Source organism: Borostomias antarcticus (genome assembly GCF_949987555.1).
Source record: "Borostomias antarcticus genome assembly, chromosome: 18".
Classification (NCBI taxonomy): domain Eukaryota; kingdom Metazoa; phylum Chordata; class Actinopteri; order Stomiiformes; family Stomiidae; genus Borostomias; species Borostomias antarcticus.
The window spans coordinates 11,339,051-11,362,385 of record NC_140251.1 but is presented as its reverse complement, the minus strand read 5'-3'; the positions used below and the strand labels follow the sequence as shown (position 1 = coordinate 11,362,385).

The following is a 23,335-nucleotide window of genomic DNA, read 5'->3' as shown; positions in this document are numbered from 1 at the left end:
GGAGGCTGTGGCTCAGTGGTAGAGCGGGTCGTCCAATGATCATAGGGTCGGCGGTTCGAATCCCGCCTCCTCCTGTCCACATGTCGAAGTGTCCTTGGGCAAGACACTACACCCCAAATTGCTCCCAATGAGCAGGCTAGCACCTTGCATGGCAGCTGTCACCATTGGTGTGTGAATGTGTGTGAATGAGAGGCCTCAGTAAAGCTATATAAGTTCAGTCCATTTACCTGTCTTGGAAATACAGCTGGATTTCCATTTTGTGTTTATGTGGGCCCTCTGTGATTACCCTGATGATAGATACGCCATCTCTGTTAAGGTGAGGAGATGGAGTTCCCTCAACGTATAGCCTACTGACGGAGACATTCTCAGTCTAAATGTTACAGGAGCATCAAACCTCAAGGGATGGGGGGAGGGGGGGGGGGTTATTTCCTTGTTCATGCTCTTGATCTTCAGACCACTACTGAATATTTAAGCAGCCAGCAGGAATAAAGGATCTCTCCATTGACTTCTACTGCTAGATGTGCAGTCACTGCAGTCCTTTAGGGCTTTGACACAGACTCTGCTGATCGAGTTCCCAATGAGCTGTGACTTGTGATGCTGAATCCCCAATCAGTCATGACTCATGTTGCCAACACGGCTGCGGGAGCCCATGGATAGAAATGATTGATCAAAATACTCCAATTCAAAGCCAGCAGGAACCTCTCCACGTCTTTCATTCATTCCCTTCACCTGGAGTCACTGGTAGTCGCTGGCTTCCTGCCTTACACATGCGCACATCTGTTTTGCAGGTGCTGAGTCAAAAAAGGTAACTGAAGTGATGTAGGTAGCTCCCAATTTTTTTGTTTAATTTAATTTATAAATGCTCTTAGTTTTTTTTTGCAATGAGTCAGACAAGTTCAACAGTCCCTCATTTACATGTGAATGTAATGTAATGAATGAAAGTCCCTGGGTGTGGTCCTGGGGGAAAAAATCTAAGATATTAAACATCAAGATTCTTAGAAAAAAACTGTGAAAAGAGGGAAATAACTTAGAGATCCTTATTTGGTATTGTTAGAGATAAACCTGACTAGTTAAAGTTAGAATATGACTACTTTATGACTGTCCTCCTTTCCTCCCCCGTTTCTCACCCTTCCCTCCTCCCTTTCTTCCCCAGCCTCAGTAAAAGTGTCCTGTCCCACAGCCAAAATGTTCCCTCATTCAGCCTCTACCTCCACCTCCTCCCCTCTCTTCTCAGTCCACAGTTCATTCAGTCAGCTGGCTACAGGCAGGCAGGTAGACAGCACCTGGGGAAACCCAACCTGGCAACCCGCTGGGAACGGCTACCTACGACCTACTCAGCAATACTGACTGAGAATCTTCTGAGATTGAGAATACTGACCTGGGAAGCAATCTGGGAATACTTTGCATCTCGCCTGAGAAAACGATAACTTCTACATACCACTTGGGAATACCTCCATACCTGGACTGACTGACCATTCATCACCTGGCCATAGCTTTCTGGACCTCACTGGAGTATAGACTCTAGCAGGACTTACAATACGATACCATATCATCTATTGTCCACTGGCATGTAAATTCGTCCTGCTTCGTGGAATGATCAGGAGGTGATTCCCTGTTGATCCAGGTGGAAGACCCCGCCATGGCCACAGTGAGTATCAGGCTGTGCTCTCAGCCTCAGGAGAGGAACCTCACAATGTTCTAGAATCTGGATGTATCCTGTTGTAGATACGATGATTCACATTCTGGTCTTGGGGTTTGTTTTGCTAAGCATTCCAATCAAATAGAGTTTTTTGGTCATGTGCGCTGGGATAAAGGGGGGCGTGCCAGGTTTACCCTGCTGTACCTGGGGGACCCAGTGACTTTATCATGGTCTATAGTTTGACATGGCCCTCTATTTCTCCCTCCCTCTCTCTCTCTCTCTCTCTCTCTCTCTCTCTCTCTCTCTCTCTCTCTCTCTCTCTCTCTTACTTTACAATGTATTTTATATCTACATCGATTACATTTATTCAACAGTTATTAGCTTCTATATAAACATGTAATACCATCAGGTGATGAGGCAATGTCAGAGTTAGCTCTGTGATCATAACATGTAATACAATCAGGTGATGAGGCAGTGTCAGAGTTAGCTCTGTGATCATTACATGTAATACAATCAGGTGATGAGGCAATGTCAGAGTTATCTCTGTGTCTACCACCCCCACCCACCAATCCCCAAGTCCCAGAGCAGATCCTAACTACCCAACACCCCCCCTGGCACACACACACACACACACACACACACACACACACACACACACACACACACACACACACACACACACACACACACACACACACACACACACACATCAACTCCCCTGGTGACTGTATCCCACTAATCAGGGGGTCAAACACAGCCTGTCACTGTCTCCTCTCTGCCTGTGATCTCCTTTCTGTCCTTGGGGCATTTACGGCATGCTGCTCCTCTTTCTGCCCCCCCTACCCCACCATATTACCCCCCAAGGACCAGACACTGCCGGCCTGCCCCTGAGAGGGGATTTGGGTTGTTAGTGAACACTGAACTCACTCTCACAATTCTGTGATGATTACATTAGACTGCATTAGACTGCATTAGATTAGATAACAGATACCACAAGATTAGACAGACTTCAAGGATGTTTTACTTAAAGCCCTTCTGGTCTGGGTTTGGGTCAATGCCAGCGTGTTGCTATGCTGTATGTTATGTTACGATACAAGGCCTAGGTCTGAGCCTGGGTCTGGTAGTTGTGAATGAGGCCTGTCTCTCCTGGCCGGGCTGGGGGGCACCCAGAGGTAATGAGGGGGATGAAAGGACAGGATTGTTCTCCATCCTGACCACTGCTGAGAGCTGGCCAAACACCAAACAGCCTTTAATTAGAGCTATTAACCTGGAGAGAGAGAGAGAGAGAGAGAGAGAGGGAGGAGAGGGAGAGAGATGGAGGGAGGAGAGGGAGAGGGAGAGCAAGAGAAAGGGAGCTGGGAGAGAGGGGGAGAGGGGAAATAGAGAGAGGGAGGGGCGATGGGCGGGTTGAAGAGATGTAACTGTAAATGAGTCGCTGGCAATCCCACAAATTGAGGCCAATAGGTCTAAATGCTGAACGTCTGAACCGTTCCTGAGAAACGCTACAATCGAGACAGGAAATGACAGGGAAGCAGGACCCCCTCCTCTCTTACAGGGCCTCAGAGAAAGAACAAATATGAGAGAAGAAGAAAAGGAGCGCTCCCACCCGCCTGCCGTGTCTAGACATGTACCTTGTACCTCAGAGCTGTGTGTGTGTGTGTGTGTGTGTGTGTATGTGTCTGTACACCAGCCCTCAGTGTGTCCTGTTTACCTCCCTCTAACACCTCCCCTCTGCTACCCCCCCGCCCCCTACCCAGATGCCCTCTCGCTGCAGGACCGCGCTGAACATCGCCACGACCACGCTCTTCGCCGCGGTGGTCCTCTTCGCCATCCTGCTGGCCTACGTGACGGGCTACCAGTTCATCCACACCGAGCAGCACCACCTGTCCTTCGGCCTGTACGGCGCCTTCCTCTCCCTGCACCTCTTCCTCCAGAGCCTCTTCGCCTTCCTGGAGCACCGGCGCATGCGAGGCCCCTCCCACCCCCGCCACCTGCGCCGCTCCGTGGCGCTGTGCATCGCGGCCTACCAGGAGGACCCCGACTACCTGAGGAAGTGCCTGCGCAGCGTCCGCCGCATTTCCTTCCCCGGCCTGAAGGTGGTGCTGGTGGTGGACGGGAACCGGCCCGAGGACCGCTACATGATGGACATCTTCCAGGAAGTGATGGGCGGGGCCGAACAAGCCGGCAGCCTGGTGTGGAAGGGGAACTACCACAGCGACGGGAGCGGGGGAGGGGGCGTGGGGGGAGGCGGGGGAGGGGAGGGGAGGAGCTCGGTGCACATGGAGGAGGCGGCCCGCGTGGCCCGGCTGGTCAGGGGGTGCCGCTACGCCTGCGTCATGCAGGAGTGGGGGGGGAAGAGGGAGGTGATGTACACGGCCTTCAAAGCCCTGGGCGACACCGTGGACTACGTGCAGGTGAGCGGCGCCGCTCCAGATTTCTCCAGACGTCCGGCGTCCACGCCGAAGCAGTGTTAGCGTGTTTCTCTGCGTCCTCGAGGAACACTGCAGGGTCGCTGCTCAGTATTTAGAAATATTAGAAATGATTGGAAGCGGACATACAGTGTTGCTTGTGACAAGGTTGTCCCTGCAGATCTATTCTCATATGGAAGCAGACATACACACACACACACACACACACACACACACACTCACTGACACTCACTCACTCACTTACACACTCACTCACATACTCAGGTACAGTATGTAGAAAGTCTTAGATGCCCTTGACGTCCTTGCTGGACTGGGAGTTTACACTGTTGGCCTCATTTGTACGAGTCAACAAAATCAAGTGCACCCCAAAGCTATTCTGATTCCTTGCTGTTCGCACCCCCCCCCCCCCTCCCCTTTTCCTCTGCGTAGTCAAGGTCAAAGTTCACGCGTCCAGCTGACCTGTCCCCCTCTGTATGATTATGGAACACCTGTGTGCCTTCTGTCCGTCCATCTGTCTGTCTGTCTGTCGGTCTGTCAGCAGCCTTTCATTCCTCTGTGAGAGAACTGTGTTGCTCCTAATGACAGCACCTGTGACCAGAGGCCTGGGGTTAGGCCCCTTCTCATTTAGACGACTGGCCAGGCAGTTATTAGCTTCTACCCCATGTCACTGGAGAGAGACCCCATTTATAATAAGGCTACCTGGCGAAGGCCTCTGGCCCAAACATGGTGGTTTTTATTGTACTAAAGATGCATTTTAATCATCAGCTTTGCATGCACACAGTCCAACAAGGATAAAGATATAGCTAGAGATGGCGAGATCTTTGATTCGACCACACAGTGAAATGCTCCTCAGGTGTGTGTTTCTCAGTCTCTGTGTGTGTGTGTGTGTGTCTGTATGTGTGTTTGTGTGCGTGTGCACGCAGGTGTGTGACTCAGACACAGTGCTGGACCCGGCCTGTACCATCGAGATGCTGAAGATTCTGGAGGAGGACCCACGGGTGGGAGGAGTTGGAGGAGATGTACAGGTACCACACTCCCTCTGCTTACTCAATAGACAGATAACATTGTTACGGCGCCCCCTAAGGGTCGGAGGACCAGGGCAACCAACATTAAAACAGACCGGTCAAGTGAGGGCACAGACACACAAACACAGTTTTAGGTGTAAAACCTTATATTTATTTACACCAACTCAAAATTACGGCAACATAGGGAACGAAAAGGTTACTAAGGGTGGCACCAAATTAAATACATAATACAAACTGAAAACCCACCACCACCAATTTAACAGGTGCTCAAAGAGCACCCCTAAATACATGGGGTGGTGCCACCACTAAACTGAGGAAGTAAACAAAATAACTACATGAATGTAAATGTAAACCCATGGGTATCTAAACTTAACCTAAATGTTTCCCTAGGAGCCAGAACTACAAAATACCAAAAATAAGCTGGTCAAACTAAACAGAGTGTAACTAAGAGAACCAATAAACAACTTAACATAACTAGAAGACTCTAAAACAAGGCAAAACACAAACAGAACAAAACTACCCACCCAACACCTGGCCCTGCCACAGCACAGGCGAGAGAAGAGAGCCCAGAACTAAAAAACAGGAAGGCTTTTATTGGGAAGGAAATGGATGATGATTGGTTGATTGGTGATGACTGCTGATGAATAGGGATTTGAACCAGGTGAGCTCTTCAGCTGAAAATAAATGTTAAATGGAGAACACAAGGGGGAGACAAAAACCAATAACAAGACACCAAAACATTAACCCAAACACAACCAATAATGTAGGCCTACATTTCCATTACCATAAAACACATACTGGACGTAACAAACATCAAAAAATAACAATGATCAATAACAGCTCTCCTCTTCCCTCCTGTCCTTTCCCCTCCTCCCTTCCTCTCCTCCTCCTCTCCTCTCTTGCCTTCCTCTCCTCCCTTCCCTTCCCTTCCAACTCCTCTCCTCCTCCTCACCTCTCCTCCCTTCTCCTCAGATCTTGAACAAGTACGACTCGTGGATCTCCTTCCTGAGCAGTGTGAGGTATTGGATGGCCTTCAACGTGGAGCGGGCCTGCCAGTCCTACTTCGGCTGCGTGCAGTGCATCAGCGGCCCGCTGGGCATGTACCGGAACTCCCTGCTGCAGCGCTTCCTGGAGCCGTGGTACCACCAGACCTTCCTGGGCAGCAAGTGCAGCTTCGGCGACGACCGCCACCTCACCAACCGCGTCCTCAGCTTCGGCTACAAGACCAAGTTCACGGCGCGCTCGCAGTGCCAGACGGAGACGCCCACGCGCTACCTGCGCTGGCTCAACCAGCAGACCCGCTGGAGCAAGTCCTACTTCAGGGAGTGGCTGTACAACGCGCTGTGGTTCCACAAGCACAGCCTGTGGATGACATACGAGTCCGTGGTCACCGGGTTCTTCCCCTTCTTCCTGGTGGCCACGGTGATCCACCTGTTCTACCGCGGGCGCCTGTGGAACATCCTGCTGTTCCTGCTGACGGTGCAGCTGGTGGGCATGGTGAAGGCCACCTACGCCTGCTTCCTGAGGGGCAGCGTGGTCATGATCTTCATGTCTCTCTACTCCCTGCTCTACATGTCCAGCCTGCTGCCCGCCAAGATGTTCGCCCTCCTCACCATCAACAAGGCCGGCTGGGGCACCTCCGGGCGCAGGAAGATCGTGGTCAACTTCATCGGGGCGGTGCCTGTCACGGTCTGGGCGGCGGTGCTGCTAGGGGGCGTGGCCTACACCATCTACTGTGAGACACAGGAGCCCTTCAGCGAGACGGAGAAGGCGCTGTTGATCGCCGGCGCCGTCTTGTACGCCTGCTATTGGGTGATCCTGCTGGTTCTCTACCTGGCCATCGTGGCCAAGCGCTGCAACAAGAGAGAGGAGCAATACCACCTGCCCTACGCAGAGGCGTAGGGGAGGGAGGGGGAGAGAGAGGTTCTGGAACATTCGCGGGCGCTTCTAGAATGCTCCCCTGATGAGACATTCTGGAACGTTCGCCGGGGCTTGTGGGTAGTTCGTTGGTGAGAAACATTCCGGAGTGTTCCGTGGTGCGAAACTCTCTGGAACATTCACCAGGTGCTTCTGAAACCTTCACTGGTTAGAGACCCTTCCAGAACATTCTCACTGGGGCTTCTGGAACATTAGGGGCTCACACCAGGAAACTGACCCGGCATGAGCCCACTCCAGTGCCAGTCCCAGGCCCTTTCTTAGGCCTGGTCTTTCTCAACGGTGCTAACCCTAACCCCGCTGCACAGACACAGGTGTGGTGTGTGAGTGTGTTGTACAGTATATAGAACACAGTGGTCAGTGGTCAGATTCACTTGGGAGAATAGGTTGGGCTGCACAACTTACTGTATCTGGCTGCAGGAGCAGAGGCATGGTTCTTATAATGGTTGAGGGGCAGAGGCATGGTTCTTATCATGATAATAAAGCACATATCACTGTTGGGCTGGGCAGGTGTGGAGACAGCAGACCAGGTGTGGTGACAGCAGACCAGGTGTGGTGACAGCAGACCGGGTGTGGTGACAGCCAGAGGATATCAGCGGCCTTCCACCAAACAGAGCCATGGACCAGCCCCGGCCTGGGCGTTTTGGGCCGACTGGGCAGCTGAAACAATGTGCCAACACGGGGCAGAGCAGACGGTTTACTGGCCCCACTGACACCAGCCATACACCAGCTGTGAGAATGGTTCACTGTTTGCTGTCCCTCTGTACATGCTGTTGGGCTTAATGATAGCGGTTGAGTTTTTTGGTGAGGGTGGTGGGTGGTGGTGGGGTGGTGGGGTGGTGGTTGGGAGCATGGTCAGAATAGCCCTACGTCACAAACGCACGGTGTCCACGACGTGCTGTACCCTGTACTCATAAGAGCCTTCTCTGTCTACGACTGGTGCCACAATCATCTTGGGTTGTATTTTTCTAAGGCAGTGATTCATAGACAATCTAACATTTCTACCAGTAGAACATGACATGCTGTATAGGTGCTGTGGAGCAGCGCCTGTGTGAACATCCATACGGTAACAGATCTGACATTGCCCAGAGTGGGTTGATTCCCTGGGGTGAATGGAAAGATTCAGTGAGTTGATTCAGTGAGTTCATTTTCTGAAGGGAATGGTTCAGTGAGATGGGACTTTGTTGTAAAGGTGCCGAAGTGTGTGCTTCTATGACACATTGAGCAACGTTCAATACAACGATGTTATTAGGGTTTGATTTTTATATAATACTGTTCATGTGTTGCCCATTCCATCACGTTAGTGAACTTCAATGACCAAAGAGCACTTGTTCTAAGACTCATAATAAATAAGTATTGCCTTCATTACAGGTAGTAGTTATAGAGTTTATATATATCCGTCTATATAGACATGGAGTAGGTTACCTGAGACTTCAGGGCTGGGTATAGACATTTGTATTGCGAGGGTGATTGGTGCTAGCCTGGCTTCGCCAGAGAAAACCAGAATGTGAGCTCACGTGATCAGGAAGGTGAAGCCAGGCTAGGTTGGTGCCATGTTTAAGTTACTGTGACACATGCCTTTTTTTTAATGGTGGTGGAGGTTTCCACTCTCGTGTGTGTATATTATTTGATTCTATTCAAGGAATGAGGGTTGTGTAAATGGGAACTTGAAAGTGCAAACAAGACACATAAATCGAACTGTTTATTTACAGACTTACCTAGCAGCCTCTCTGATCCTGACAGGGTCAGAGGTCGAGTCCCTGATGGTAGATTTCCACCTCACACTTCTTTCTCCTTCCTGCTCTCTCTCCACACGTTCCAAAGAATTAGTATCAACTGTGGAAAATAACTGATTACATTTACTCAAGTAACTCTACTTGAGTAGAATTGTTCTCTAATCTTTCCACCACTGATAGCTATAATTCTGGATGGCCCTCAGCTAGGGGGTAGCGACTCTGCAGTCGTTCGTTGTGGGACAGACTCAGCTCTTGCGAGGTTTAGAAACTGCAGCCTCAACACCAAGTCACAGCACAGGTGCAGTCCCCTGACATCATGTTTCATTCTGCTCTGCAATGCTGAGAGGAGACTCCCGGGTCATCTGGAGTTGGTCTGAGAAGACTGGCGAGTTCTCTCCATACCATCAGTAAATGGAACTGCTATTTTCTGTCTAACGCCAACCCAGTCCTTCCAGATCCACTCTAGAGTCCAGGGAGAGGGGGTCAGGGGTTATTTTTGCATAGAAGCTCCATGGTTTGGTGAATGGTGACCTGACCACAACATTTCAATGTTTCTAATTCCAATCCGATATGGAGACCCACCACAGAAAAGCCTCAATCGACAATGAATTTATCCACTGGTTATTTTTCTTCAATGGACTTGGTTGTGTGAGTGTGTGTGTGTGTGTTGGGGGGGGGGTCATTGCGTAGATGAAGAGGATGGAGAGGAAGTAATATACTGTGCGTTATCCAGGCTATTGTGCATCTGAATGAATTGGTCTCTTGAGCCATCACGGAGTAAAAAGGCTTTTGACTATGGTTACACTTCAGTGTGGAGACGCCCTCTTTAAATATACACACACACACACACACACACCTCAACCACTTTGGCCATTTTTCAGAAACCATGACAGAATGCGTGGACACTGAGCCTAGTGTTCCTGTTGCCTCCCTGGCAGTGCATATAAGGTGAACTTGTAATGAGACCTCCACCACAGTGGTGGGCAGCATTCCTGATATGGTGCTGGTCTGTTTCATGTAACCACTTGTGCAACGTACAGCGTAACATACTCATTCAAGAATGTGTAGCCAGATCAAACACAGCTCAGACACTTATGAATGGGCATGTGTAGATGGAGCATCAGCTTTTCCACACACCTTCATGTTCTCAGACCTTCTGACATGGCTATCTATCCCTCCTTACAAACAACTTTTATAATAGCACTTTCAAGTTACTCTTGAAATGTACTGTGAATGAAAACCCACAACCTTTTCCCAGACAGTGACTCTCTATCTGGGCCATGGCAGCTCCTCCTTCACCTGCATCACAGGTTTACATGAAGACAATGTTTCACAATATATTGCAAAGTAATATATTTTGTGTATTGTACATATTAAAAGATAATATTTTGATGGGTGAGAAAAATAATGGAGGAGTGACTTGGCTCATTCTGTAAAGAAAAGTTGTTTTAGAAGTGTGTATTTATTGTAAGAGGGGTAAATTAAAAGTAATGGGGCAAAACGTTTGAGACCAACAAGCAGTGTGCTGTAATTGTCAGTTCAGTTCAGTGTGCTGTAACGGCTAGTCAGTTCAGTTCAGTTCACTGTGCTGTTACAGCTAGTCAGTTCAGTTCAGTTTGCTGTAACAGCTAGTCAGTTCAGTTCATTGTGCTGTAACAGCTAGTCAGTTCAGTTCAGTTCAGTTCACTGTGCTGTTACAGCTAGTCAGTTCAGTTCAGTTTGCTGTAACAGCTAGTCAGTTCAGTTCATTGTGCTGTAACGGCTAGTCAGTTCAGTTCATTGTGCTGTAACGGCTAGTCAGTTCAGTTCAGTTCATTGTGCTGTAACGGCTAGTCAGTTCAGTTCAGTTCACTGTGCTGTAACAGCTAGTCAGTTCAGTTCATTGTGCTGTAACAGCTAGTCAGTTCAGTTCAGTTCACTGTGCTGTAACAGCTAGTCAGTTCAGTTCATTGTGCTGTAACAGCTAGTCAGTTCAGTTCAGTGTGCTGTAACAGCTAGTCAGTTCAGTTCAGTGTGCTGTAACGGCTAGTCAGTTCAGTTCAGTGTGCTGTTACAGCTAGTCAGTTCAGTTCAGTGTGCTGTAACAGCTAGTCAGTTCAGTTCAGTGTGCTGTAACAGCTAGTCAGTTCAGTTCAGTGTGCTGTAACAGCTAGTCAGTTCAGTTCAGTGTGCTGTTACAGCTAGTCAGTTCAGTTCAGTGTGCTGTAATGACCAGTCAGTTCAGGGCAGTTGCATATCCAGGTGTGATCACTGGTGATGCACGGGCCCCTTCCCAGCTCCATAGAGTAGCAGACAAGACTTTCTCAGTCTGAAGCTATTTCCCTATGTACATTATCAGCCGTTATCAGACCGGGAACACTATTCCAAAAGGGATTTTGCCAACAATCAACATGTCTGATACAGTTGAATGGCTCAAAGGACTCACAGCAGCATATGATCAGATATGATGTACTGTATTCTTGTCTGTACTGGTATGAAATAGCCAGTCAACTGTAAACACCTGTATTTAACTATGTACATATATACAAGACAATGTTTCTGAGGGAGGTTTTGTATCTCAACTTCAATCAAACAGTTTATTTTCTGACTTGTACAGCCATTGGAAATCTGTGTTTTATCTGAATAAAAATAATATTCTTAGTCCATTTTTGTGATGTAAGTTTATTCTTCACCTAACAGTTCTCACAGAAAGACATCATCATGTCCATTAAATCCTGTTTCATTAGACATTGAAGAACAGCAGACACCTTGAGTTACCTCAACAGTTACAGTGTGCACTCACTGAAAATTAAGAGCTGTGATGACTTCCCTAAAAGCTTTACATCTTCTGTGGACTTCAGTGTTGAGAAAGACAGACCAGTGCTGGATTTTTATGGCAGGATAATGTGTCCCAAGTGATCTTTCACATTGTCCTCCATCTTCATGCTCTGGTATCATTGAAAGCAGCTTGTCCTTCTCCAAGAATTGCATTCAGAAGACTGTCCACAAGGCTTCACTGGGCTCAGAAGACTGTCCACAACACTTCACTGGGCTCAGAAGACTGTCCACAAGCTTCACTGAGATGATATTAAAAGCAGCACTGGGCTACAGCAGCTACAGTGCAGCTATACCTTCTTGGGCACATTAGTGATGATGGGCCTGGGGCGTGTCTTAAAGATGAGCTTCTTCTTAATGAGGGCGGTGACAGAGTAGGAGGTGGAGCCCTGCTGGCCGGTCTCCATGGCTTCCTGGTCTGTCTCCATGGTTACCTGGCCGGCCCCTTGGCCGTGGGCAGCGTGTTTCACGAGGACGGCGAATGGCTTCTCCAGCTTCACCACCTTCCCGTACAGGATGTGATGTCCCACGATGAGGACTGGCACTCCCTGAGGGTGGAAGGGGGGTCAACCTCAATATTTTGCTTGGAAAATGTAATGTTTGTTTGAACTTTGGCAATGGAGGAGGAGGAGGAGGAGGAGGAGAAAGTCAGAGGAGGGAGGGGAGGAGAGTTGAGAGGTGGAGGAGAGAGAAGAAGAAAGGACAGAGATGATGACATGTCAAGTTCACACAACAGGCTCAAGGTACAACAGGTATAACAGGTGGGCCTAGAGTTAGGGTTAGAATAACAGGTTATAACAGATGGGCCTAGGGTTAGGGATAACTGATGGGCCTAGGGTTATGGATAACAGATTGGCCTAAGGTTAGGAATAACTGATGGGCCTAGGGTTATGGATAACAGATTGGCCTAAGGTTAGAGATAACAGGTGGGATTAGGGTTATGGATAGAATAACAGTTATAACCGTAGGTAATAACAGATGGACCTGTGCTATGGATAATGGGTGGGCCTAGGCCAAAATAGGTAAAAGGGGAAGAAGTGTCTCTGACTTTGCAACTAACAGCATGTTGAGAGACGTGGCACGTTCCGGATGAAACAACATTACATTACATTAGTCATTTAGCAGACACTTTTATCCAGGGGTGAAAATTAACTTGTTGGCTCACGGTGAGTCACCTGCCAAGGGGACTGTAGATGAAAAAATCTACTGGCCAAGTATATATTTATTTCAGATAGCCTTCTGAAATCTAGTCGCCAATTGGAAATTTTACCTGCATTTGGCCGGTGGCAGGTGTTAATTTTCAGCCCTGCTTTTATCCAAAGCGACTAACAATAATTGCATTTAACGTAGGAAAAGCCAATGTACTACTACTTGCCAGAACTCACAGGTGCATCTCCTTTCTAAAACAAGTGACTAAGAGCATAATCTAGTGCTGAAGGCAAAGTGCAAGAATAGCAATCTAAAATACAATAGGTGCTCAAGAGGGAGGATCGTTACAACCCATATTCCAATGAGTATCTAATAATCACAAGGCTCTGTGTCTGTGTATAGCACACCTACCTCCTTGGTGTAGAGCAGGTCTCCCATGATGTTCCCCGCCAGCCCACAGCTCTGTCTGGACACCACCTCTCCCTGCAGCTCCACCAGCAGCCACTCCGCTGGGCTGCGTCCGTCTGCGCCGCTGTACCACACAGGGATATGGGAACAGGGGCCGGTTAAGGATGGGTTAGTGGTTAGTGCCTTATCTCTATGGTCAGGTCGTGGGCTCAGCCCCCATAGTGTCGGCAAATGTATGCAAATGTCAGGATGCTGAAAAGCATCAGCCTCTAACGGTACTCTTAACCGCCATGGCTGTAGCTCACTCCATTGTCATTGTTGACATCAGCTGTGAAAACTGGCTAGCTAGCAAGAGACTAGGTGGATGATGGAACCAAGGATGTCAGCTATACTGGATGGGACATTCTACTTTAGCTTTGGCTGCAATTATAAGAACCAAAGAGAAATACCTAGATAGCTATAAGGTTAAATCAATAATTAGATAGCTAATTAACTGAGTGACAGGTGCCCCCCAATTGACCTCTGTGGATCTGAAAGAGTGGTGCAAGAAGACGAAGAAGTTGTAATTATTAGGTAGTAGTCTGCCTTACCTTGAGATGACTATTTGGACCATGGTGTTCTTATCAGATTGAGTACTGCTGGCTGACGAGCAAAGGCTGTCACTTGGCTAAAGTTAGTGCTAGCTTTATCTTGTCATTGCTGTAGCTAGCTATATTTAGATGTTGCTAGCTAGCAATATCTAAACTCGCAACAGAAACCTCTGACATTAGCTACACATAAATATCAGTTATGCTGCAAATGACTGATTCTACAAGTTTGATCACTATAGCAGCGCCGCTGCCCCCGACATGCATTCAACAATCTCCCGCCAGCAGATTGTACTAAAGAACTTCCGGCTTCTGGCGGTGTGGGAGTTTCGTATCCGGGTCAGAGGGTGTCCAACGCGTCACATGGTCCAACGTGGTTGTGATTTTCAACGTGTGCGTCTCTTGGCAATGCGAGCTGTTGAAAAGTGAAGAACAGGCGAAAGAAAGGGCCGTATAGTACTAAATCGTTGGTGAGTGTATTGGAGGTGATTCTATGCCAATGTATGGATGTTCTGTAGTAGTCTGCTGAAGCTAGCAAACGAACGAGGCTCTTTAGCTAGTTGTGCTGACTAGCCTGACTAGCCTAGAGAGGCTAACGTGGATAGCCAGGGTGTCCTGACCTGCACACAGCTAAGCAGCAACACTGCTGGTGTTATACTGGAGAAATTTTACTTGCTATCAAATGTCACATGTCAAAATATATAGCTTATAAAGCTACTTACCGGTTAAGTTAAGACATAGATAACCCAAAAAGTTCCCTAACGTTAACCTGCATGCAAAACCGTGGCAGCCACAATCATTCTAATCTGTAATGTGGGTTGGAGTTGTTGAGCTAAGTGTGTGTGTGTATTTGTGTTGTTTTATGTATTCTGTAATTCATTGTTTAATGTCTGTATTTGTGTTATAGGACCCCCTCGAAAATGAGATGATACATCTCAAGGGGCTATCCTCAATAAATAAATTCAAATTCATGTTTCCACACGAAGATCTTAACGTTACTACTTTTTTTTACCTAGAAAAATCACAATGGGGGAGTTCAAAGTTCACCGGGTCCGGTTCTTCGACCACATGCCCAGTGCCATCAGAGCCCTGGCGTACAACCCCCCCACAGAGAGGCTGGCCCTGGCCCGGGCGGACGGCAGCGTGGAGGTCTTCAACTTCAGAGACAACTATTTCCAGGAGAAGGTAGGAATCTGACAGCGTCCATGGTGCTATCTAGCTGCGTGTCTGAATCTAATGTTAGCCCTTCCCAGCAAACACACAACGTCAGGGAGACGTTCAGATCATGTCTTAATAACGTCCGTCGGTCCAGAACCCCGTTTGTACGTCTGTGGACCCCCTCAATATTCAAACGTCTGGCTTGGACCCCTCTAAGACGTCTGTGGACGTGCAGAACGGGTTCAATATCTGAACATCTAAAAAAAAAAACTTTCATTCTGGCTCCTAATTGGATGTCTTTGGACGTCCGAAAAAGACATCTAAAAGACGTCTTTTAGACGTGTCTTTGCTCAGTGGGATGTGGCCTGAAAAGCATCTGCTGGCACTAGGGACTGCGCTGCTGCAGCTGGGATTCCCACATGGGATGGTGCACCATGGCAACATCATGTGGTTGTGTATTGGATAACCTTGTATAAAACCATTTTGTTTGTTCAGGTGATTCCTGGGAATGACTCTCGGTCCGTCGAGGCCCTGTGCTGGGTGGGAGGGCGTCTGTTCAGCGCAGGACTGAATGGAGAGATTACAGAGTATGACCTGGAGGCTCTGAGGCCCAGGTACAGTCTGGAGGCGTACGGAGGGCCCATCTGGACACTCACCAGCAACACCCAGGGGACACACCTGGCGGTCAGTCTTCTTCCTTATTCTTTCTTCTTCTCCACCTCTTGATCACCCCTTTCTTCCTTATCTTTTTCTTCTACAGTGGATTCTAATGGTGGTTTGGCAATAACTTCAATGGGGCATTACTGCTACCCATGGCAAAACTGCTGCTGTTCATCTGTGCTGCATTTTCTGTGAATTTTACCTGGAACACAAATGCTTATTTCCATAGGAGACCCAGGTCTATTATTTGATGCTGTGTCTAAAAAAAATAAAATATGTTTTTCTCTGTCAGGTGGGATGCGAGGATGGTACGGTGAAGCTGTTTGAGGTTCTGGAGGAGAACATTCAGTTTGAACGCCACCTGGACAGACAGAAAGGTGAGGGGAACTCACTAAAGATGCCTCTGTTAGTCATTATGAAGCTAAACCTTGCTCTGGCCTTTTGAGTGCAGCCGGGTTCTTCTGTTACATCTGTGTGTGTGTGTGTGTGTTTGTGTTTATGTTTGTGTTTCAGGCCGTGTCATCTCTCTGGCCTGGCATCCCTCGGGCACCAAAATTGCAGCTGGCATGATAGACATGATCAAAGTCTTCGACGTCCAGTCAGGTGAGATCTGGGCTCTACAGCGGGTGAACGTCATGTATCTAAAGTCTATTCCACCCATCTACGGACCAGTGGTAGATGTTTGTGTGCTCGTCACGCTGAATGCTCCATGTCTCCCCAGGTCATGCAGTCCAGAGGCTGCTGGTGGACCGCGGGGCGGGCAGCGGTAAGAGCCGGGAGTGTGTGGTGTGGAGCGTAGTCTTCCTCTCGGACCACACCCTGGTCAGTGGAGACTCTGCCGGGAAGGTCCAGATGTGGGACGGACACACCGGCACGCTGGTCAGGACGCACGTGGTCACCAAGTGGGACGTGCTGGCTCTGGCAGTGTCTCGGGTGAGGGGATTGACGGTGTGGTTGTCTGTCCTTTGACTGACAAACGGACTGACAGACTGACTGACTGACTGTTCTCTCTGTGTGTGATTGACAGGACGAGAGCAGTCTGGTTGCTGGGACATCGGAGGGCACCGTGGTGCAGTTTCAGTTCCTGGCTTCTTCTCTGCAGCAGCAGCAGGAGAAGGACTGGGTCAGAACCAGGACCTTCAAGAACCACAGCCACGATGTGCGGGCGCTGGTGGAGACTGAGACCGCCATAGTCTCTGGAGGTCTGTAGGGTTTTTATTTTTGGGGGGGTCGGGTCGGAAAAAATATTTTCAGTTGGTACATTTTGAAGATATGGGCTGGTTATCAACCTCAAGATTGTTAGCCTTGGTTGAAACACAATTTGTTTTAGTGTTATATTATTATTATTATTATTATTATTATTATATTAAAACAAAAAATACCTGTGGAGAAAATTGAAGGGGGAGGTCTTCTCCTGCTCTTAGGTGAAACCTGTGTGCTCTGTGCTGCTGTGTTGTGCCCTCTCAGGTATTGACACTCAGCTGGTAGTGAGACCCCTGCTGGAGAAGGTGGAGAAGAACACCCAGGAGTCTGCTCTGCGCAAGATCGCCTTTCCCCATGTGAGTAGTCCCTAGACTGACTAACCCTAACCAAGACGTCCTTCCCCCATGCGAGCTGTACATCGACTCTAGGTCCTAGAGACTGATTAGGGTTATGTGAGTCCTACCTAGACTGCAGAACCCACCCTCTGAGCTAACTCACTTAATCACAAAAACAAGCTACAATTGAAATTGATCAGTATAACAATAACTTTATTCACATGACACAGTAAAGCACAATTCATTTGGACACTGACTGAGGAGGTGGTGAGTGGTGACGATTGAAGTTTTATTGTATTATGTTCCATTCTATTGTAAGATGGAGGCAGGCAGATGCTTTAGAACTGGATTGAAAATGCTGATCTCTCTGTGTCTGTTGCTTATCTCTGTGTCTGTCTCTCAGAGGAGTCTGGTGTCATGTGCCAAGAAGGCTGGAGTGCTACTGTTCCAGTTTCCTGGTCAGCTGGAGCTGTGGAGGCTGGGAGAGAGTGATGGACATGGTGAGAGAGTATGACTACCTGGGCTGCTAGTCAGCAATAACCCCAGAACCTGCTTCATTCTCAACAGTATCAGCTTCAGGACCTGAATGTGCTGGAGTACAAATATACTTAACAAGTTTACCATAATACTCAGAATACTGTTCTTGAAGTATGGTATTCATCCCTAAAACATGATTTCATAATATCCATGGAGAGGTGGCAGAGCATCGAAGCACAGTTTATGTAAATAATGCAGACATGTCCTGCTATCGCTGATTGTTCAATCATTATTGGAAGTCACTTTTGTTCTGTGTATCACAACCCGACACATTTTGCTCCAGCTAATTATGCTGCGTTCCTTTTGTATCGAAGCTCCGGATCTTTCGCCCGGGATGATGTTGTATCTCAGTTGAATGCATTCCAGAAACAAAACAGGAAAACTCATGCTCGCCCCATCTTTGTAGTTCTAACCCAGTTAGCCATTGTTAGCTATACCAGTTGATAACAATGAACTATGCTATTTTGCACATACGAACACTATAACAACGTTGTCCACTGATAGAAGTTGGACAGTTCTGTGTGTACGACTGATTTAACGAGACACAAATAAGACAACCGCTAACAGTCTAATTACAGCTTACACTTAATGTTGATGCTCAAAGTAGCCATCTTGATTGACGTCAGCAGCTGACTTTGATGAAGTCGGGGGTAGATTTTTTTACCTCGGGTAAAATGGCGGAAGTCGCACGTGACGTACTTGATGACGATTTTGACATTGAACTCAGGAATCCCAACATTTCCGAAACAAAAGGAACGCAGCATTAACCCTTAATGTGCTGTGGCTGACATCACATCTGTATGTACAGGGAAGCCTGGTGACTGCCTGGCTCTGAAGAGGAGACCAGAGAAGCTGCTGCACCTGAAGAGAAAGGTGGGTTAACAGGACATGGGTCTACTAAAGCTACACCTTTATCTGTTCAACACAACTCTGCAGAACATACTTCTGGACAGTGTCTCAGCTGTGAACCTTTAGTAGTTTCACAGGTTTGCAACAAACATACACCAATGTCACGATCAGGGATTGATTTATGTGATTGATAATGTAGAATGTTGAGCATTAATGTGATTGATAACGTAGAATGTTCGGGGGGGGACACTGGTGATTAATGTGATTGATAATGTAGAATGTTGAGGATTAATGTGATCATGTAGAATGTCGAGGATTAATGTGATTGATCATGCAGAATGTTGAGGGTGGGGGGCTGGTGATTAAAGTGATGGATAATGTAGAGTTGTGACCCATCCTGAATTTGATTGAATATTCATCCATCCCATATCTCCATGGAGAATCAAGAGATTAAAGGATGGATTGCCAGGTTACATTTAATATACAGCCCAGGTCAGAAGTGCTACAGCTTGTGTCTGCTGTGACCTTTGACCCCAGGGCGAGGACCATATCTGCTGCAGTGCCCTGTCCGCCTGTGGGGGGTGGCTAGCCTACTCTACCGTCTCCTGCCTTCGCCTCTACAGACTGCAGCATGACGGCAACAACATCAGCATCACCAAGGTGGGCTGCACGCCACTGTCACAGGGGTCGTGGTAAGGGTCGTGGTCACACTGTCAGCGTGTCACACCTGCGGGTATAGATGGGCAAACTGGAAAGAGGATTTCCATCCAGGAAATGACTTCCCATGTGCCTTAAAGCAGCTACCTGTATTACCCGTCGCCAGTTGGCTAAGATCTGTGAAGAGGGCTGAATTGGGTCCGCTCCCCCTCCGTCTGATAACCAAGTTAGAGGTGTGCCCTGAGTTTCTTTCTCTCTCTCTGCTCTCCCTCCTTCTGGTCTCCAAGGTAACCAAGCTCCCCAAGGTCCTACGCTCCGCCCACCAGCTGTGCTTCTCCTCCGATTCCTCCAAACTGTTTGCTGCCTCTGGCCAATCGTCAGTCGTCATCGTATCTCTCAGCCAATCAGAGTGCAAATATGTGCACACCCTCAAGCCCAAGTCAGGTGAGTGGATATAGACGGTCCATGTCACCAGTCAAGAGATTTACCAGTTGTTTGCATTTTCATTTGATTTTGGGAATATGTTGAATGTTTAAAGGCACAATGTGTTACTTTTTTGAAGCCTGGAACACACATGAACACATGCATACACAGTCTCTCTCTCTCTCTCTCTCGCACATGCACACACACACACACAGGTCAATGACGTAAAGGTGTCCCATGTCATTCAGTACGCTGAGTACCCCCTCGAAAAAATGTACATTTCTTCATAATCACAAGTTTATCTCTATTTTTATTTCGAATACCACATTATTTTATTTTTTTGGGGAAAAACTCAGCGTTACACTGAATGACACATCCGTGATTGACCCACACACATCCCTACCCAGGTCTCACCCTGCACTCTGCCCCCCCAGGCTCGAGACAGGCCACCCACCTGCTGTGTACCAGTGAGGATGGCCGGTGGCTGGCCACGGCCAACGCTGCCTGTGAGATCCACGTCTACAACCTGCTCAAGCTAAAGGTGACTGCGTCTGGTCCAGATGACCCTGGAGATAAACAGGGCGTGATCATTTGAATAACTGGCTTCATCTGTAGCTTTCATTATCACTTAACGACCTATGGGTCTGCCTGTGCTGTGAGTTTTTAAAGATGGCTACCACATTGACCTCTGACCCCCTGCTCTGTGTTCCAGCTCCACTGCACTGTGCCGGTGTACAGCTCCTGCCCCAGCGCTATGGGCATCAACCCCTCCACCAACAACCTGTTCGTGGTTCACGCCGACCAACAGGTAAACACACACTCTGCATAAGCTAATAAAACACTGACCACAGACCAGGATACAAAGCCCTCTCCTGCTGAGGTAACCCTCCCCACTGTGATCTAGGGTCAGCTGATCTCCCCAAGTCTTTACTTCACCTCAACCAATGAATGGTTAAACACACCAGACTGTCTGTGCGTGTCTGTGTGTGTGTGTGTGTGTGTGTGTGTGTGTGTAGATGTTTGAGTTCTCCCTCCAGCAGAAGGAGTACACTGAGTGGAGTCGGAGGCTGCAGCAGCAGGGTCTCCACCCCATCTGGGTCGCCAGGGATACGCCCGTCACACACGTGACCTTTAATCCCCGGAACCCCGCCCACATCCTGCTCCAGGACACGTACATGTTCTGCATCATCGACCAAAGCCTGGTGAGAAACATGTCCTGCTCCTGCTCCTTCTAATGAATGTGATATGAGAGTCCTCCTCCCACTGCTGTCCAGCTCTCAATTCAGACCCTCCAAGGGCCACATTCCTGTGCTCTCCTTCAAGAGACGTCTCTGATCTGACGTGACTGGATAGTTACAGCTGCAGTGAACAAGTTCTCACCTATCCAATCAGGACAGTTCTCACCTATCCAATCAGGACAGATCTCACCTATCCAATCAGGACAGTTCTCACCTATCCAATCAGGATAGATCTCACCTATCCAATCAGGATAGATCTCACCTATCCAATCAGGATAGATCAGATATGACCTCACGTAGAGAAGGAAGAAATTCAAATAGGGTGAAAGTCCCTTACCTGTTGAAATAAAGATGAAATAATTTGTTCAACAAGGTGATATCTAGTAGGAAGGGTAGGAAACCTACTGTCCTGGTTTTGCTCATCTCGCTCTCCCTCCCTCTCTCTGTCCCTCTCCCTCCCTCTCTCTCTCTGTCCCTCTCCATCCATCCCTCCCTCTGTCACCCTCTCTCTTCCTCCCTCTCTCTGCCCCATATCTCTCTCCATCCCTCCCTCCCTCCCTCTCTCCGTCCCCAGCCTCTCCCTGACCAGAGGACCATGCTCAACAATCAGCTGACCCTCAGAAGCCTATCAGAGGAGGAGAGGCAGAGGCACAGCCACGCCTTCAAAATATGCAAGACCTACCAGGTGAGAACCTCTTCTACCAGGTCTTGTGGGAAAAAGGTGAAACTAACCAACTCTTAACTCCATTAGAACATGAACATTCTCACGTGATTAGATAGGGGAAAGCATGTTCTCTGTAGCTGTTACCATCCCATTATGGAAGATCAGTGAATTCTCAATAGAAGGGTAGCAGGAAGAGAGAAATGTAAGAATGTGTTTGTTAATTCAAGAGTTATAGCAACAGGATATAAGGATTTCACAAGGATCTATATGTATGTATGTATCCATCCATACCTGATATCCTCTCCCTTCACCCCTCCATGTAGCACCTGCTGAGTGTGAGTCTCCTGGAGGACCAGTCTCTAGTGCTGGTAGAGCGCCCCCTACAGGACATTATCTCACAACTGCCTCCACCTGTCAGACAGAAGAAGTTTGCCACATAGACACACAGGAGTGTGTGTGTTTGTGTTTGTCCGTCTGTGTCTCCTCCTGGCCCTCACTTTGTAAAGACTGTTCATACAGTAATAAATTGATTATTTACTGTATTATGATGTGTAATGTGATATTTGTTTTTGTTTCATAAAAGGCCTTTTCGTTGAGTGAATTAATCGATTCTCTGGTTTAAAACAACTCACAAACAAGTACTGTATAATTTCAGTTTTCCCTTTTCCTATGTCAAATGTGTGCAACATGGCCCGTACTGCAACACAGCTGTGCACCATTCACTTGTGCGCAGTATTGGGTTCAGCCAGGGGTCTGGGTCCTGGGGTCGACACGCCCGTCCACACAGCCAGGAGGAGGAAGGGGTGGGCGGCTACTTGGTCAAGCCACTGGTCAGCAACCACGCATGGGGGAACATCTGTCTATACAGCTCCTACCAGGACTTCGGAACCTCCAGGAACCACATGGACGTGACGGTGGCTCCTCCCCTTCCCACGCCAACAACGTCCAGGACCCCGGCTCCCTACACAAGTGATCTTGCTTTCAGCAAGCACCATAACTACACTGGGCATGTGTGTACAGAGCACGCTACAACGTCAAAACAAATCTAAATAGCTTTTAAACCTGGTTGTATCGGTGCTTAATTCTTCTACTATGGGTTTATCCGAGGACTGCTCTGCCCATCTAGAGATTTGATGAAACTTGCTATTTTCCTGAGAACTGAAACCTGTTCTTATAACTAGCATGCCTACACACCATTGACTGTTGATCAGTATTGTGGGAAGTGTTCAATCAAAACAAGGGACAAAGCTGAAATTTGCTTTTTATTTTTGATAAAGTGACTAAAATAAATGTGAAAATTTTCTAATAATTTCACAATCATTAAAATCTCAGATATACACAAAAGTGGGATATAAAGACACTTAAACAAAAGTTCCCAAAAGTAAAGGTACAAAAGAAAGTATTACGGTATGTAGAGCACGCAACAGGAAAATACATCAGTCATCTTCAGGTGGTTTTGAACAAATAATGAAGTTCCAGAATAATGATGCACTTCACGACATTCTCGAGGAAATTATGTAGTTCCTCACCAACACTGGGTTAAATACTTCAAAGCACTTTTCTATAAGAACAAGGCAGGTTCTGTTCTAGGTGGTTTACTTGAGTCCATTTGTTCCATTCAGTACAAACTTGTGAGGTTGAAACTGTCCCGCGTTGCCCACTGACAAGTTCCCACCTCCCATGACAAGCATCCATACCCATGTCAACCAATCACACAAAGGAAACGGTAAGGTACTGTAACACTTTAGAGAATAATGATTTATTATGAGCCCTTAACAAACCATTAGTTAATACTGAATGAACCATAACTACTGTAGACATGGTGCTCAGAGAGCGCACAGTCCTCCGCCCCTGAACGCATATCGTGGCTTTGTGCATGTCAACATTTA

General features: G+C 47.8%; 3 protein-coding genes across 3 annotated transcripts; 2 read left to right on the top strand and 1 right to left on the bottom strand.

The window, feature by feature from the left end:
• Positions 1-3,396: 3,396 nt before the first annotated feature.
• Positions 3,397-6,995, top strand: has3 (hyaluronan synthase 3; the record flags this gene model as incomplete). The annotated part of the gene is made up of 3 exons (XM_084452706.1): positions 3,397-4,053; positions 4,992-5,093; positions 6,066-6,995. 3 exons carry the CDS (start codon positions 3,397-3,399, stop codon positions 6,993-6,995), a joined length of 1,689 nt encoding a protein of 562 aa, XP_084308832.1.
• Positions 6,996-11,509: 4,514 nt separating this feature from the next.
• On the bottom strand, positions 11,510-13,948 carry chtf8 (CTF8, chromosome transmission fidelity factor 8 homolog). Its single transcript, XM_084453112.1, has 3 exons — positions 13,726-13,948; positions 13,139-13,259; positions 11,510-12,126 (listed from the first exon to the last, which is right to left on the bottom strand). The coding sequence occupies exons 1-3, from the start codon at positions 13,746-13,748 to the stop codon at positions 11,869-11,871; spliced, it is 402 nt and encodes a 133-aa protein (XP_084309238.1). The 5' UTR covers positions 13,749-13,948; the 3' UTR covers positions 11,510-11,868.
• Positions 13,949-14,084: 136 nt separating this feature from the next.
• On the top strand, positions 14,085-21,934 carry utp4 (UTP4 small subunit processome component). The gene is made up of 17 exons (XM_084452579.1): positions 14,085-14,192; positions 14,739-14,907; positions 15,376-15,564; positions 15,833-15,917; positions 16,054-16,143; positions 16,262-16,473; positions 16,568-16,742; positions 17,008-17,099; positions 17,482-17,578; positions 18,424-18,488; positions 19,002-19,124; positions 19,409-19,565; positions 19,979-20,085; positions 20,257-20,352; positions 20,561-20,746; positions 21,357-21,467; positions 21,770-21,934. Exons 2-17 carry the CDS (start codon positions 14,749-14,751, stop codon positions 21,884-21,886), a joined length of 2,061 nt encoding a protein of 686 aa, XP_084308705.1. The 5' UTR covers positions 14,085-14,192; positions 14,739-14,748; the 3' UTR covers positions 21,887-21,934.
• The last annotated feature ends 1,401 nt before the right edge of the window (positions 21,935-23,335 follow it).